Below are 17,623 nucleotides of genomic sequence, written 5' to 3'. Positions count from 1 at the left end.
TAAGGGATTTACAAAATCTAGTTTAGACCTAATCCAAAAAAAAAAAAAAAACAAAACACCATAAAGTATGCCTTCTATTTATTGAGTTTTATATTGGGTCTTAATATGCTATTCAATCTATGACATCTAGGATTGTTCTCTATCAGAGGAACCTACAGATGGCCAACCTCAGAAGGCACTTCTTCGGTACTTGGTAAGTATGTTCTCTTGTAATATTCTCTGGAAGTAGCCAGGAGCTGACCTGGCTGGGCTTCACAATTAAATCTCCAAATGAACAGAATTCCTCTCTAATAAATTTCTCAGAAAATGTAAATCAAAATTTGAGATATTTCAAATGTGGTTCTTGATGATTACTGGAAGGGAATAGGGGCGGAAAGATTATTTGATACAATGAGAAATATAGGTACCTTCTTTATTCCCAGTATTATAGTTGTAATTATTGTTCAAAAAAAGTAACTTAATATGTTTTAATTAAAGATCATCATGAATATATTCAGTAAAATTACACTTTCCTGGGGTGTTTACTAAACTATGACAAACATCTATCCTCAAGGAACTAATTCAGTAAATACAACTCCCATTGAGTTATACAGGATGTGACTCTAGCCCTTTAGTTGTGGTAAAAGGCAAAGTTGGGGTATAGGATGAGGAGCTATGGACATTTTTGTCCTCTTTAACACTGAATCTGTGGCCTCATTAAGTCAGCTGTGTCACCATTTCCTTGCTTATAAATCTTACAAATCTTCAGAATTCTTATCTTCCCTGTTGGAACTTAGTGATTATTCACTTCCTGTTTAAAAAATATTTTTTAAACAATAATACTGTTTAAAAACAGATATAATAACGTATTGTATAAAACAAAATAAGCTTATAGAGGAAAAGTTAAGCAATTCCTTTGTAATACATGAGGCTTTTAATCACATTTGTTCAATCAGAAAACAAATATAGGGTTATGATAGGTAAGATTAATAGCCAAGTCTCATTAGTTAAATCTTCTTAACCACCAATATTCAAAATGGGTATAACATCAAGAACTAAGAGAAGTCTTCATTTTATTCAGCTCTTATATTTATAATAAAATGTTAAGTGTAAAACTAGTATATTCATGAAAGTTTTCTTTCCCAAGAGGAGACATACAATACAATTTCCAATTTGGGTAGTTCGGATAAAGATTATTACTGAAAGTAGATAAATTAGCTTCATAAAGAAAATTATGGTTTCTATTATGATGAAATCTATCCCACTTGCACTTCAAAGAAATCTGTAATATTTAAAATGTTTTTTAAAAAATATCCTTATTAAAGCATTGACTTACTCCCAGAGCCACACTTCACTTCGCAAAGTCAGTATGAAAATAACAAATATAGCCTTCAGGTTGAATAAGTTTACTATAAAAAGTTTAGCAAAATATGTAATAAGATGTTATTAATTCAAACATTAACAGAAAAATGGACAAAAAAACAAAAGTAGTTTCAGAAGAATTAAATAATGTCTTGCTTTTTATATTGGGAATTTTCATTTATGCTCCATTTCAGTTAAGACACTCAAAAAGATCTTGTTTTTCTGACTTTGTACACTAAGATCACATGACCCTTTTGACATTTTTTAAGAAACCACATGCACCTGGGGTTGTGTTAAATGTCAGACCCTTATCTCTCTGTAAAACAAATTATCTAAATTCTTTCAACCTGTTGAAGGCATTTTAAACCACAGAAGAGGAGACAAAAATGTATTTCGATTGTTTTAAGGAAGTGCATGGTCAAATATACCATGTTTTTCACACTCATACTAAAAAGTAGCCCCTAAAATGTTGTTTTTGTATGTTTTTAAGAATGCTTTGAAACAAACTCTTCACTACTACACTGAAGAATTAGCTATCTTTGCCTTCAATGTAATATAGGTCTACATTGGGTATAAGTAAAGTACTCAGAGCAGAGTCTGATACTATATAAGCACTATCTGTTAGCTACTACTACTAGAAATTACTTTGTAACACAATAAACAACCAGCTGTTTATTGTGTTGTTCACGATAGTAAGAACTCAATGTTTTGGGGTTGCCAAATCATTAAGAATTAGAACACCAAGAATTATTCCTCTTTCATTCTACTTGTAGGGACATATACTAACAATAAATCAAGTGGGATTTATTCCACACAATAGCAACTTTTGGGTTATATATGTCACTGGGTCGGTACAGAGAAAAGTTTAAGTGAATGCATTTGCATCTTTAGTTTCTAGCCTCAGCCACCTCTCCCTTGGGGATTGCAACTTCCCCTATAGCTTCATCTTTCACCTTTCCGTAACTGACTCTCACTTTAATATTTCAGCCTTTACCTCTGAGCTCTAACACAATATTTCCACTTGCCCTGAAGACTTCAAACTCTACATATTCAAAACTATCATCCTTCCACACTAACCCCTCATTTATTCTTCTGTCTGAATTTTTTCCCTTTTACAAGATACCCATTCCTCTCAGCCACTAAGAACTATTCACTTTTTTCAACTACTATCATCGCTGCCTCTGTTCAAGCCTTATTGCACACTAGCATAGAACATTCTAATAACCTCCGTACTGGTCACCCCAATTTATTTTATTTTTTGGTTATTATTATTTTTAATTTTTCTGAATGTAGTTGACACAGTGTTACATTAGTTTCAGGTGTACAACACAGTGATTCAATTTCTCTATATGTTATGCTATGTTCACCACAAGCATAGCTGCCATTTGTCACCAAACAACGCTATTACAATATCGTTGACTATATTCCCTATATTGTGCCTTTTATTCCTGTGACTTATTCACTCCATAACGGGAAGCCTATTATCTCCCACTCCCCTTCCCCCATTTTTCCCATCCCCTCACCCCCTTCCCTCTAGCAACCAACTTAGCATAATACCCTTTAGGTCCACCCATGTTGTCTCAAATGACAAGACTTCACCTTTTTTATGGCTGTGTAATATTCCATTGTACATATATACCACATTTTCCTTATCCATTCATCTATCAATGGACGCTTAGGTTGCTTCTGTATCTTGGCTATTATAAATGATGCTGCACAGGGGAGCATATATCTTTCTGAATTAGTGTTTTTGTTTTCCTTGGGTAAATACCCAGTAGTTGAACTACTGCATCACATGGTATTTCTATTTTTTAATTATTTTTAATTTTTTTAATGTTTTATTTATTTTTGAGAGAGAGAGAGAGAGTGTGTGTGTGTGTGTTTGAGTGGGGGAGGGGCAGAGAGAGAGAGGGAGACACAGAATCCAAAGCAGGCTCCAGGCTCCGAGCTGTCAGCACAGAGCCTGACGCGGGGCTCGAACCCACGAACAGAGAGATCATGACCTCAGCTGAAGTTGAACACCCAAGCAACTGAGCCACCCAGGTGCCCTTATTATTATTTTTTATTCTAGAGAAAGAGAGCAAGAACGGAGGAGAGTGACAGAGCAAGGAGTTGGGGTGGGGTGGGGGGAGAGAGAGAGAGAGAGAGAGAGAGAGAGAGAATCTCAAGCAGACTCCATGCTCAGCACAGAGCCTGATGCAGGGCTCAAACCCACGACCCTGGGATCATGACCTGAACAAAAATCAACAGTCAGATGCTCAACGGACGGAGCCAGCCAGGTGTCCCTATTTCTATTTTTAAGAGGAACCTCCATACTGCTTCCTACAGTGGCTATACTAACTTACATTCCCACCAATAGTGCATGAGGATTTCTTGTTCCTTACATCCTCACCAACACTTGTTGTTTCTTTTCTTTTTTATTTTAGCCATTCTGACAGATGTAAGGTGATATCCCATTGTGGCTTTGAATTGCATTTCCCTAATGGACAGTGATGGGAAGCATCTTTTCATGTGTCTCTTGCTGGCCACCCCATTTAATCTCTATTTCCTCTCATTTATCCTACATATTACCGCTAAGGTTATGTTCCTAACAGATAGTCTTTATCTCTTATTCTTTTGCTTATTTTTTTAAGGTTTTGTATTCTGATAGAATAAGATCAAAACTGCTTCATTTAGCATCCAAGACCATCAATGTCTTGGTCCCTCTAGCAACACTATCCCTCATACAGCCTACCCCTGGCCCAAGGGGTCTGTTCACATTCACCTGACTTCCATGCTTTATGCTATTCTGCCTCTATACCTTTGATCATCTAACTTCCTCCACAGCCCCACTCCATTGCCATTTTTTTTTTCTGTTTCGATAGCTTTATCGGAACATGGTGGTAACACAGAACATGGATTTGGGGACCCATCACAGACACTCCTCCTCTAGACAGCAAGTGCCTCACGTCTGTAGCCAGCAGAGGCTCTAGGAAGCCTCCAGAAGGGTGGGGGCAGCTCAGAGACAGACCCGAAGGAGGCCCCTGCAGTGGCAGGTGGTATGTGGGCATGATGGGTTGGAGCCCTGACCAGCTGAGACCGTGATCAGCCAGACCAGTCTTATGGCTCCAACTACTTGGCCATGACTTAGAGATCCACCTGCCTTAGACTCCCAAGAAAACTTGAGGAGGGGATCCTGGGGCTTCCAGATGGAATCCAGACAAGAAATTGAGCATCTCTGAGGGCCACTAGGGCAAATCAGCCCCACTCCATTGCCAACAAGCCCATTTACTTCCCTAATTTATTCATCCTTCAAAGCCCAATCAAAATATATTCTAGAGGCGCCTGTGTGACTCAGTCAGTTAAGTGTCCAACTCTTGATAGCTCAGGTCTTGATCTCAGAGTTGTGAGTTCAAGCTCTGCATTGGGTTCCACACTTAACGTGAAGCCTACTTTAAAAAAAGCGGAGGGGCACCTGGGTGGCTCAGTTGGTTAAGCGTCCCACACTTGGTTTCTGCTCAGGTCATGATCTCACAGTTTGTGAGTTTGAGCCCCACGTTGGGCTCCACACTGACAGCGTGGAGCCTACTTGGGATTCTCTCCCTCCCTCTCTGTCTGCCCCTCCCCTGCTTGCTCACTCTCTCTCTCTCTCTCTCTCTCTCTCTCTCTCAAAATAAAAAAAACTAAACATTGGAAAAAAATGTTTTTTAAGATATTCCAGGAATATTTGCCAGGAAGCCTTTCTGATACTTTCTTTCCTCCCCAAAGCATTCATCTCTGTCTTCCTGTCCTCTCACAGCATCCCGCATTGTGTAACAGTTATTTATATTTCCAGTTTACCTCCTGTACTAAATTCATTGTCGATAGATTCCATTTTTGTCATTCCATTCTTCCATTTGAATATAATATAGGAGGAATGTCCTCAAAGGTGTGCAGTATTACTCTATTCCAATTTTAGCCTATAATTAAAATGTACAATGTAACACAAGATATGGTTTAATTATAATTATCATTGGCCCATACATTATTTTTCTCTAATAAGGAAAAATGACTCCTCATAGGTACCAGTAAGAATTGTTTCTAAACTAAGTCAAATTTTTCAAGAAAAAAAACCTTTAGAATTAATGCTTTTTCTGTATTAGAGAAAAAGGTGATGACTACGACTTTTTCTATGGGTACATCTGGCTCCAGTCATTAAGAAATGAATTCAGAATTTTTTCTATGCATCAAAAATAAATACAATTAACATAAACATGTAGTAAAAATCACAAAGATGCTTTCAACATTGTTTGCTGAATTCCAAGTTTTATGATAACTCAGGTTTGTGTTATTTCATTTTCGTACCAAAATTTCCAGTTTTTATCCTAAAAGGAGGCTGGAGTCCCTGACCCCACCTACTATGGCCTCCTTACTCGTGCCTTCAGCATCCAGCTCTCAGTAGTTCATACTTCAGGTTTATAATCACCCTCAAAACTTGTAATCTCTAATAAATCAAATATACCTTATAAGTAACCTGATATTTTTCCTTCAATGTTGTTATAACTTAATTTTTCCAATGATTTTTCCCAGAGATAAAATGGGAAAAGTCTATGCCTTATTAGGAAAGTGTGGGTGGCACCAATGATCAAAAACTCAAAAATTAGATGCATAGTTCTACAGTAAATCTGTAATTCTTAATCTAAAAAAAAGATATGATTATTCAGTTGAAATACCAATAAGTTAACCAAAATAAGAAAATCTATATAATTTATTTTTGCTAATTAATCTCATAATTAATATAAACCTTGAGTGAGGAAAATAAATAAGATTCAAATAAGATAAAAATGATCAGCCCTTTCACAGCCATTTGATGTTAAGAAAATTATAGCTGGGGCACCTGGGTGGCTCATTAAGCGTCCAACTTCGGCTCAGGTCATGATCTCACAGTCTGTGGGTTCAAGCCCCATATCGGGCTCTGTGCCGACAGCTCGGAGCCTGGAGCCTGCTTCAGATTCTTTATCTCCTGTCTCTCTCTGCCCCTCCCCTGCTCATGCTCTGTCTCTCTCTGTCTCAAAAATAAATGAAAATATTTAAAGAAAGAAAGAAAGAAAGAAAGAAAGAAAGAAAGAAAGAAAGAAAAAAAAGAAAGAAAATTATAGCTATTTGGAATGTCAATGGAAAATATATTACTATATACTATAGTATATATATATATATAGTTTTTATATATAGTATATATATATTTTATATATAGTATATATAAATATATAGTATATATATAATATATATATAGTATATATATATTTTTTATATATATAGTATATATATAGTATATATATATATTTTATATATAGTATATATATATATATACTATATATAAAATACTATACTATACACTATTTATATGAATATATAATAAATACTATATTATATGACCTAAGCAGTATTTTAGCTTTTAAGAGAATCTATTTACCCATCTATTTGGAGGAAGAAAAAAAAGGAGTACTACCCATCCCTCTCTAAAATAAATATCATACACAAAAACTAACTCAAAATGGATCATAGACCTAAATGTAAACACAAAAACTATAAAACTCTTAGAAGAAAATATAGATGTAAATCTTCATGAATTCAAGACAGAAGACCAAATTTGTATGTGAAATGTCCTGATTTTAATATCGATCCTGTACCATTCTAGTGTGCCAGATTCAGCCCATAGACCACCTGTTTGTGACTTCAGATTTATAAAACGCCCTTAATTTATAAACATATTATGCTTCCAAATTGCCATTGCAAATTTGGGAACTCTGAATATATTTCTCCATAAAAGTAAAATAAGAGGCAATTTGGTTTCCAGACCCATTACACAGGTAAACCATGGTACCGAACTAATAATACTATGTCAACTATCCTCCATGATTAACATTGTTTATATCAAAAAACACATTCTAACTTTCAACTTTAGACTTCAGAAAGTCCAAAATGGTAAATGCAAGGGCAGTAGAAGGGCAGGAGATGATTGGGAAGAATTTAAGAAAACAAATAAGTAACCTTACAGGGCTACTAGTGAAGAAGGGTCTTAGACAAGGATTCCAGTTGCTATAATGGGTAGTGAAAGAAACTTCTGGAATTTCTCTAAAGATCTGTGGCTTCTGTAAACAACAAATTTTTTTTTCTTTTTTCTTTTTTTTTTTATTTTTGGGACAGAGAGAGACGGAGCATGAACAGGGGAGGGGCAGAGAGAGAGGGAGACACAGAATCGGAAACAGGCTCCAGGCTCTGGGCCATCAGCCCAGAGCCTGACGCGGGGCTCGAACTCCCGGACCGCGAGATCGTGACCTGGCTGAAGTCGGACGCTTAACCTACTGCGCCACCCAGGCGCCCCTGTAAACAACAAATTTAATAAAAGAGAAAAGAAAGGAAAAAAGGACGTGTCTCAGCAGCAGCAACAGCTGAAAAGAACCATAGCCCCAGCTCCAAGGGGGCAATAATTTCTAGAAGAATTTTGTCAGTTGCTTATAAGTCAGACATCATATAGTGAGAATGCCAAATAATTAGCCCTAACAAAAATTATAAAGCCAAAAATAAATCCCCATTCTTACTAAAAAATCTAAATAAAATTTATTTTCTAGAGGTACATTTTATTGCTAAAGTAAGAATGGATTGACATTTTTTCCTAACTAAAATTCACCCATATATGTTTCTATGAACTCATAATTTTCTATTCATGGATAAATATTCTATTTGGAGATTATCTGTAGCAAATATTTAACCTCAGGAGATAACCATTACCTAGTATTTATGATTACCTAAATAACTACTACCTATTATTTATGGTGGCCCTTTGCTAAAATTTGGTTAATGTGCAGCTAAGGAAATGTAACTATTTTAACACTATTCTAAGAGTACACATGACTTAAAAAATTAAATCTGGAAATTTTTGGAAGTCTTAACTGGAGATACCTCACAATATGACTTTATCATATAATTCTAAAGAATTATCTACAACCTGTCTCTAAAGATCAGCTGATATGTGTTCAGATCAACATTAAAACTGCTTTACTATTACTAGATAAAATCTAATTAGGAAAATAAATCTGCTACATGCGCGCGCGGGCACACACACACACACACGCACGCACACACAAAATCCCAACGGGAATGACCACTGGATTGATTTTATGGGCACTTCTTTCCAATTAACATAGAAAACTAAGATGTTGCTCTAAGTACTTGTAGTTTACCAAGTTTTGAATCTTCAAGGTATCTGCTCCCTTCCATGAGTAGACACCAAATGTAGAATACAATTTAGAAAGGATGATAATATTATGAGCTTATTAGGACTTTTTAAGTACGGAGATACTTTCAGTGTTTTCTATTACTATTATTTACTTAAATAGACACCCAATCCTATTCCAGGTAGTATATGCTCATAAGGCCTCAGAATTATTTTTAAAAGAATCATTAGCCTTTAACTGCATTTATATAGATTGACTAAAAAAGCTAGGGCACCAGGGTGGTTCAGTCGGTTAAGCGTCCGACTTCAGCTCAGGTCATGACCTCACGGTCCATGAGTTCAAGCCCTGGAGCCTGCCTCTGGATTCTTTGTCTCCCTCTCTCTCTGCCCCTCCCCCACTCGTGCTTTATCTCACTCTCTCTCCCTCTCTCAAAAATAAGTAAACATTAAAAAAAATTTTTTTAAAGAAAAGAAAAAGCCCTTGAGTGTTTCTTCTATTTCTTGGCTCAAATAATACAGTTATCATGGCCTATCAGGCAACATGGAAAATAAGAGGAAACAGTGTAAACAGAAATAAGAGATTTCAGGTTTTGAACCCAACCTAAATCTGTCTTAAGAACTATAATAGTCTGTTTTTAAAAGAAACTGTTAAGACATCTTAATTGATTATTATATGTACCTTGCTGAGCTAAAGTTGATCTTAGCATCCCAGTCTTTGACCAGATTTTTATTTGTCCATCTTCTCCAGCTATAAAGAGAGAATAATAATTGATATTTTCATCTATATAAAACAAATTTAAACATTAAATGTGCATATAAAAATCAATATATCATATTAACACATATTTAAAATTCGGATACAATTTACTCATTAAATGACAGTGCTTCATAACTATAAAATTTATTTTTTAAAAAAATTTTTTTTCAACGTTTTTTATTTATTTTTGGGACAGAGAGAGACAGAGCATGAACGGGGGAGGGGCAGAGAGAGAGGGAGACACAGAATCGGAAACAGCCTCCAGGCTCTGAGCCATCAGCCCAGAGCCCGACGCGGGGCTCGAACTCACGGACTGCGAGATCGTGACCTGGCTGAAGTCGGATGCTTAACCGACTGCGCCACCCAGGCGCCCCCATAACTATAAAATTTAATTGAAGTTACTCTGAAACAATTTTATCAGAGTAAGCCCAACTTCCATGCCCAAAATTTTTATTTTTTTTCCTTTAATCTTAGAAGATTTATGAAAATATTATTCAAATAATACTTTCATTTTCACTGAAGTCTCCACCCTACAATTCTAAGAAAAGTGCCTTCAGTGCAAAAGAAGAGTTGCAGGCAAATTCCAGTGAAGTGGGGACAGAATGGAGTGAAGTAGTAGCCTTCTCTTTTGAACAGCTTGCCTAAAAGAAAAAAGAGGAAGTTGTATCTAGAGAGAATTACTTGTTAAAGGCAGGATTATTTCATTATTCTCATTTTCAAGATGGAAAATATCTGAATACATTTATATGCTGAAAAAGAAACCCCTGGAAAAGGACAAGTTGAAAAAATAGGCAAGAGAAGGAACAACTCACTGAAAGAAGTCCTAAAAGAAAGCCCAGGGAATAGGTCGGTGGTTTTACTATGTATTCACAAACTCTTTGTTATTCCTCCTTTTAATAGGTGGAGCTTAATTTCTCTCTTCTTCACAGTGAGCTATACTTAGTGACTTTCTTCTCATAGAATGTGGTAGAAATGATAGAGAATGACTTCCCAGGGTGGTTCAAAAAATATATTGTGTCTTCCATCTTGCTCTCTCTTGGATCACTCACTTATGAAGCCTGCTGTCATGTTGTTACAACACTCAAGCAGCCCTACGGAGAAGACCGTGTGGCGAGGAAGTAAGGCCTGCTGCCAACAGTCAGAGAGGAACTAAGGCCTCTTGCCAAGAGCATGTGAGTGAGCCATCTTGGAAGCAGCCCCAATCAAGCCTTCACATTATTAAAGCCCTATCCAACAACATGAGTCTGAGACAGAAGTACCCAACCAAATTAAATCTTCCTTGTCCCACAGAAATTGTAAGATACTACATGTTTACTGTCTTAAGCCATTACCTTTTGGGGTAATTTGTTAGGCGACAATAGATAACTAATACCATAGACAAAGATGAGAATACTTGCAGTAAAGCAGAAGATGGGAGAGAGATGGAATGGGGGTAAAGGTCAGTTCAATAAGAATATTTTGAATTTTAAAATTTTAAAGAATTACAACTTTTATTTATCTCATAACTGACCATTTCAAAAGTCTTGACAGAATATTCTCCATAAATCATATATTATTAATATGACATTCTGAATTATAACATTATCTAGCAGGTTAGTTCAATGCTTTGCCAATTATCTGCTCTTAAACAATGAAAGACACTATTACTAAAGAAAATATGATTCAAAGAAAATTTTCCTTTAAAAAATTCGTTTAAAATGTCATTTTTGCAGACAACTTACCTGTAACTAATGCTGTTCCTTCATAATTCCATCTTCCTGCAAGAACTGCTCCACAGTGAGCTTCTACACTTTTTTCCACTCTTCCTAACTTAGAAATCAGATGAAATTTACCTAAAAGAAATTATACTTGAGAAATCTATTTGGATTTTCTCAATCAGCAAATATCTGTTGAGTACCTACTGCTAGATTAGCATAGTGCTAGGCACCGGACACATAAAGACAAATAATATTCCTACTCAAATACTTGTTCCTACTGTCTTTTTTTAATGTTTATTTATTTATTTTTGAGAGAGAGAGAGAGAGAGAGAGAGAGGCAGAGAGAGAGGGAGACAAAGAACCCCAAGCAGGTTCCGCACTGTCAGCACAGAGCTCTATGAGACTCGAACTCACGAATTACAAGATCATGACCTTAAGCCAAAATCAAGAGTCCGACTCTTAACCGACTGAACCACCCAGGCACCCCAATTGTTCCTACTTTCAAGGAACAAACAAATCTATTGGTAAACAAGCCTGAAAACAAAATTAGAAAATCTTGAAACAAGTGGTGTAATAGAAATATGTACATGATGCTATTATGATAGATTAGAGGGACAAGAAGACTTCACTGGGATATGGCCAAAGGGGGCCAAGAGAAATGTCAAGAAAGCCTTCTAATTCAGCAGGGTTTTGCAGTCTTTGTTGTTGTTGTTGTCATTGTTGTTGTTTGCAAGATACCAAAAAGCTGGTAAAGGTGTAGAGGACAGGAACCAGGACAGTTAAATGGTGTTAAACAATAAACTGAGGCATAACAAAAAATTTTAAGAGTTTATTCGAGCAAAAATCTATTCTAATTGGGCAGCACTTAAACCAAAAGTGGTTAAGAGTATTTCACCAACAGGAGATCAGGGAAAGACTTTTATAAGGAAAAGGTAGAAGCAAAGTACAGAAATTATTGATTGGCTATAGCCTAAGGCCTAGTTGGCTGTTTATGACTGGTTGTGCTTTGGTTTCAATTTCAAAACTTTAAAGTGTTTACAGACAGATTTTGGTTGGCTCAGGCCAGCCAAAGGCATTAGGGCCATCTCTGTTTAATGGTCTTGTTGTTAACTAATTTAATAATTGATAATTCCAAATTTCAAAATACTTGCTTTATATGATTTTACACTGTGCCAGGCACTAGGTAGACAAAAAGGAGCAGGCTACTTGGTTGCTGTCCTCAAAAAGTTCACACATATACAGGCAAAAAGTAAAAACTGACAACTTTAAAGGACATAAGCAAACTATCTAAGCGATGTCAAGGGGATACATCAACTGTACAAATAACTACTACCGAAAGCTGAGAAAAGATCAGTGTGGTTTTGAATAATCATGAAATCTAGTAATACATAGCTCATAATAATATAATTAAGTACAGTGAAATTAGAAACTTCCCCCAAATCAAAAAATATATTTTTCACAAAGAATCAATGTGGCTATCTAATCAAATTTTGCTTGCAAAAATTTATTTTGTTTGAATTTACTTTTAGTTTAAGGCTTTTCAAGAATCTGGCTTAATATTAACAATTCATTAAAAATATATCTAAGCTGCATAAGATGTCTTTAAAACATTTCTCTGGAAAAGTCTCATACAGATGACTTTGAAACATTTAACACCTAGCACCCTGTGGTTACTTCACTAACCACATACCCATTCTTACCAACAAAGTCATTCCCTCTTTTTTACACACAGTGCACATTATTTGCAGTTCTGTTGCAGTTTTTACTGGGCTGTGATTCATATCAGGGCAGAAGGCCATATTTTAGTCATATTTTTATTTGCAATAAAACATTTACATAATCAGCATTTGTTAAGCTTAACTAATTCAGTAACCATCTCCTAACTTAAAAAAAAAAAAAAAAGACTGGCATCTTTTTTTTGTCATTCCATCCGATAGCTTTCTTTTCTCATCATTCATTTTCTAGGACCTTAACAATAAGCTACCGTTTTCCTTCATCTAACTATCCACTAGCAGCATCTACTTTTCCCTATACATTTTTCAATGTAATAAAAATACTTTGAATTCAACTGTCATTATTCTCTTCATGAACTAACTCAAAATTATATGGGATTTACTTTTTAATGCATTGCTTTACAGAGAATATGCAAGGGGGGAAAGCCTCAAAAGAGGAAAACTGTAAAGATGACAAAGTGGAAAGCTACTTCTGTGGCCATTGTTTACTTTACCCAGGTCTGTTCTCACTAAAAGTTAGCTTACTGCCTAGCACAGAATATCCACATACTAAACAACTGTTGCATATAATGAATGAATCCATCACCAAAGAGATTAACCAAATAACTCTTAAACCAGAAATGAAGGATCCAGAAATTTCCTTTCAATCCATTCCATGTTTGAAAAATTTTATGTATTTAGATTGTTGATATTTTTTAAAGTTTGTTTATTTATTTATTTATTTTGAGAGAGGGGCAAGGAGGGGCAGAGAGAGAGAGAGAGGGAGAGAGAGAATCCCAAGCAGACCTGAATCAATATCAAGAGTCAGATGCTTAACCAACTGAACCATCCAGGTACCCTCGTTGATATTTCTTATCCTAAAATACCTAATATGGACTTTCTGACAAGTGCTAAAAATTATTCTTGCTTCCTATGACCTTACAGAAGACGTACACTGGGACAACTAGGGTCAGCTCTTTGCATAGATTTGGCGCTCAATAAACCTTTGGCCTTAATATTTTGTCTGGTTACAAATTGCTTGAATAGCTTACCCAGAATAAAGCATAAATATAAAATTACATATATAAAATATTTTTATTTTTTTTAATTTAAAAAAAATGTTTAAGTAGGCTCCATGCCCAACATGGGGCTTGAACCCAGGACCCTGAGATCAAGAGTGACAAGCTCTACTCATTGGCCAGATGCACCCACATATTAAATACTGTATTTTTAAACTCCTGATTATCCATTTAACTATTTTGGTTCTGCTCTCTAACTTTTCTATAATCTTTTTAAAATGCAAGACCAAACTAGAGATCAATTTATTCCCAATTATTTACTAGGGGTAGGGTTGAGAAGAGAGTATAATCAATATGATTCATTTACTGATTTATTGAACAACAAATGGATTTGGATAACAAACTTGGATATTTATATCCTGAGGTATAAAATTAACCTTTTGTTCATTAAATAAAAAATAAACTTTTTAAAAAGAAGGAAATGTTATAAAAGAGAAAAAGAACAGAGGAAACATTAAAATTATATAAAACACATTTCTTGGGGCGCCTGGGTGGCGCAGTCGGTTAAGCGTCCGACTTCAGCCAGGTCACGATCTCGCGGTCCATGAGTTCGAGCCCCGCGTCGGGCTCTGGGCTGACGGCTCAGAGCCTGGAGCCTGTTTCCGATTCTGTGTCTCCCTCTCTCTCTGCCCCTCCCCCGTTCATGCTCTGTCTCTCTGTCCCAAAAATAAATAAAACGTGGAAAAAAAAAATTAAAAAAAAAAATAAATAAAACACATTTCTTAAAGTTAGAAATGCCTTAGGAAATGTCCATGGAAACATGAGAGAGCTTGGAATAGGGTGTTAGGAAAAAGGACACATGAGCACTTTTGCAGACTGCTTAATAGAAGAAATGATTTGGCAGACGGTTGCAAAAAGCCACAGAGATCTGTAACCAACCACCAACTTATGATAAAAAGAAATGAACACACAAATTCTTTTTCAAGTGAGATTTTTAAATGGACAAATTAACTAGTAAAAAAATATGGGAATTACTTCAAGATACCTAATACAATGTATTAAAAAATCATCTTTTGTTGGGGGGTCTGAGTGGCTCAGTTGGTTAAACATCTGACTTCTCTATTTCTGCTCAGGTCATGATCTCACAGTTCGTGAGTTCAAGTCCCACATCAGGCTCTGCACTCACAGTGCAGAACCTGCTTGGTGTTCTCTCCCTCCCTCTCTCTGCCTCTCCCCCGCTCATGCTCGCTCTCATTCGCTCTCTCTCTCTCTCTCTCTCTCTCCCTCCCTCTCAAAATAAATTAATTAAAAACTTTTAAAATATTTTAAAAATAAGAAAAAAATTATCCTTCTGTAAATATAATTTAAGAAGTGTTTAACAGCTTTACAAAAGATTTTATACCAGAATTCCTTTACATGGCAGCTCCCCAAATCTATTTTACATAATTCAATTATTTTTAAATGTAAATCTTTTAACACATTGTTATAGAAATAGATCTTCTAAAAAGTAGTATACAGCTGCATGAAATATTCAAAAAGAAGTAGTAATGTTGGGAGAGAATTACTGGTAAGATAAAACGCTTGGCAAAAGCCTGCCTTCTGTATTTCAGGACCTGCTGGCGAATTTCAGGGATCTCTTTTGGAATGTTACCACTACAAAGAAGAGAGAGAGGCTGAGGGGGAGGGAACACTGAAAGAGTGAAGAGCAAACTCAAAAACACTACCTTCTCTGCCAACATTGGGGGAGAAAGTTGGTGGCAACTAGAAAAGAGAATCTCCTGAGCAATAAATTAAATTTTGAAAAAAAGAATTTTTTTAAGAACTGGGTTAACATCATACAAAATGAAAAAGTCCTAGAGATCTGCTGTACAGTATTGTGCTTATAGTTAACAATACCACACTGTATATTTAAAAATTTGTTAACAGGGTACATCTCACGTTATATGGTTTTTTAACCAGAATAATATTTTTTTAAGTATCATATAACAAAGAATATAGCACTGATATATAAAATGACCTCAAGTGTTTATCTGGCAGAAAACCCCTTGACCACCTCCCATTGGCATCTACTTTATTCTTTTTTGAACATTTCTTTTTCATTTATGGATGATCCTTTCTATCTTATCCTTCTATTTCTTTTCTTTGATCTACCATACTTTTCCCTCTCTTTCATAAGACCCCAAATATTCCTCATCCTGGCTTAGAAGAAAATACTCAACTACTCTGCTTTGGTTCTCTTTTCTTCCCACATCTAGTTGTGGCATGTTATGTTACTTGTTTTTTTTTTTATACAGTAAACCTTAAAAAAATGAAATGTTAGTTTCTCATAAGTCATAATATAGTTATATTTATATATTTAAATAAATTTTGCAAATTTATCTTTTAAATTACATTTTTAATTTTTTTCCCTATCATAAAGTGTTCTATCTAAAGCCAATTTGATTTTTTTATTTTAAAAAAAAATTTTTTTCAATATATGAAATTTATTGTCAAATTGGTTTCCATACAACACCCAGTGCTTATCCCAAAATGTGCCCTCCTCAATGCCCATCACCCACCCTCCCCTCCCCCCCCCACCCCCCATCAACCCTCAGTTTGTTCTCAGTTTTTAACAGTCTCTTATGCTTTGGCTCTCTCCCACTCTAATCTCTTTTTTTTTTTTCCTTCCCCTCCCCCATGGGTTTCTGTTAAGTTTCTCAGGATCCACATAAGAGTGAAAACATATGGTATCTGTCTTTCTCTATATGGCTTATTTCACTTAGCATCACACTCTCCAGTTCCATCCACATTGCTACAAAGGGCTGTATTTCATTCTTTCTCATTGCCACATAGTACTCCATTGTGTATATAAACCACAATTTCTTTATCCATTCATCAGTTGATGGACATTTAGCCTCTTTCCACAATTTGACTATTGTTGAGAGTGCTGCTATAAACATTGGGGTACAAGTGCCCCTATGCATCAGTACTCCTGTATCCCTTGGGTAAATTCCTAGCAGTGCTATTGCTGGGTCATAGGGTAGGTCTATTTTTAATTTTTTGAGGAACCTCCACACTGTTTTCCAGAGTGGCTGCACCAATTTGCATTCCTACCAACAGTGCAAGAGGGTTCCCATTACTCCACATCCTCACCAGCATCTATAGTCTCCTGATTTGTTCATTTTGGCCACTCTGACCGGCGTGAGGTGACATCTGAGTGTGGTTTTGATTTGTATTTCCCTGATGAGGAGCGATGTTGAGCATTAAAGCCAATTTGAAATAGAGATCCAAGCAACTATTCTTTGAGTGTAATTAAGTAATCTAAATTCAGAGAAACACTCAGACAACAGAAATTATCAAGACTAAGTATACTTACTGTCCATATTCACCAGATAAAAGTCAATCCTAATATACTATTGAGTTAAAAAAAAAAGGGAAAATGCAAAGAAAATATATGGTATGCTACCTCTGTGTAATACAAAAGGTGAAAGGAGAAAATATGAACTATCTGTTTACTTTTGCCAGAAGACAAACAGGAAGGATGAAGGATAAACCAGAACTAAAGAAATTGTTTACCTACAAGGAGTAAACAGAAACAGGATGTATAGGATAGGGTGAGGAGGAGTAGTGACATTGCTCTGAGTATATTTCTTTTTTTTTTTTAGGTAATTTATTGTTGAGTATATTTCTTAAATATAGTTTTGTCTTTGTGGAATGATGCATATTAATGTTTTACATATCCAAAAAATAATCAGATCAACAAAGATGGGGGAGAAAGGAAACTTTAAATGGAAAACAAACACAAATAATACATTTAACTATATTCTAAATGAATAACATACCAACAGTTAAACAAAGGGAAAATGCAAGTAACTTTTGAACACAGGACTTTAACTCTATATACTCAGTATAAAGATAAAAAT

General features: G+C 35.6%; 1 protein-coding gene across 3 annotated transcripts in view; it reads right to left on the bottom strand.

The window, feature by feature from the left end:
- IFT80 (intraflagellar transport 80) overlaps positions 1 to 17,623 on the bottom strand; it is a 139,292-nt gene that overhangs the window by 100,344 nt on the left and 21,325 nt on the right. The window contains exons 2-4 of one of the 3 annotated variants that reach the window (XM_043595013.1): positions 11,015 to 11,125; positions 9,216 to 9,284; positions 5,161 to 5,279 (exon numbers count right to left, since the gene is read on the bottom strand). The exons of 1 other annotated variant lie outside the window; for it this stretch is intronic. In XM_043595013.1, the coding sequence (XP_043450948.1) occupies positions 5,161 to 5,203 (43 nt within the window). In that variant the 5' untranslated portion in view covers positions 5,204 to 5,279; positions 9,216 to 9,284; positions 11,015 to 11,125. The remainder of the gene's footprint in view (positions 1 to 5,160; positions 5,280 to 9,215; positions 9,285 to 11,014; positions 11,126 to 17,623) is intronic. One more of the 3 variants, XM_043595011.1, reaches the window with a different exon arrangement.

This window comes from Prionailurus bengalensis, chromosome C2 (genome assembly GCF_016509475.1).
Source record: "Prionailurus bengalensis isolate Pbe53 chromosome C2, Fcat_Pben_1.1_paternal_pri, whole genome shotgun sequence".
Taxonomy (NCBI): domain Eukaryota; kingdom Metazoa; phylum Chordata; class Mammalia; order Carnivora; family Felidae; genus Prionailurus; species Prionailurus bengalensis.
This window is presented reverse-complemented; position numbering and strand designations above follow the sequence as displayed.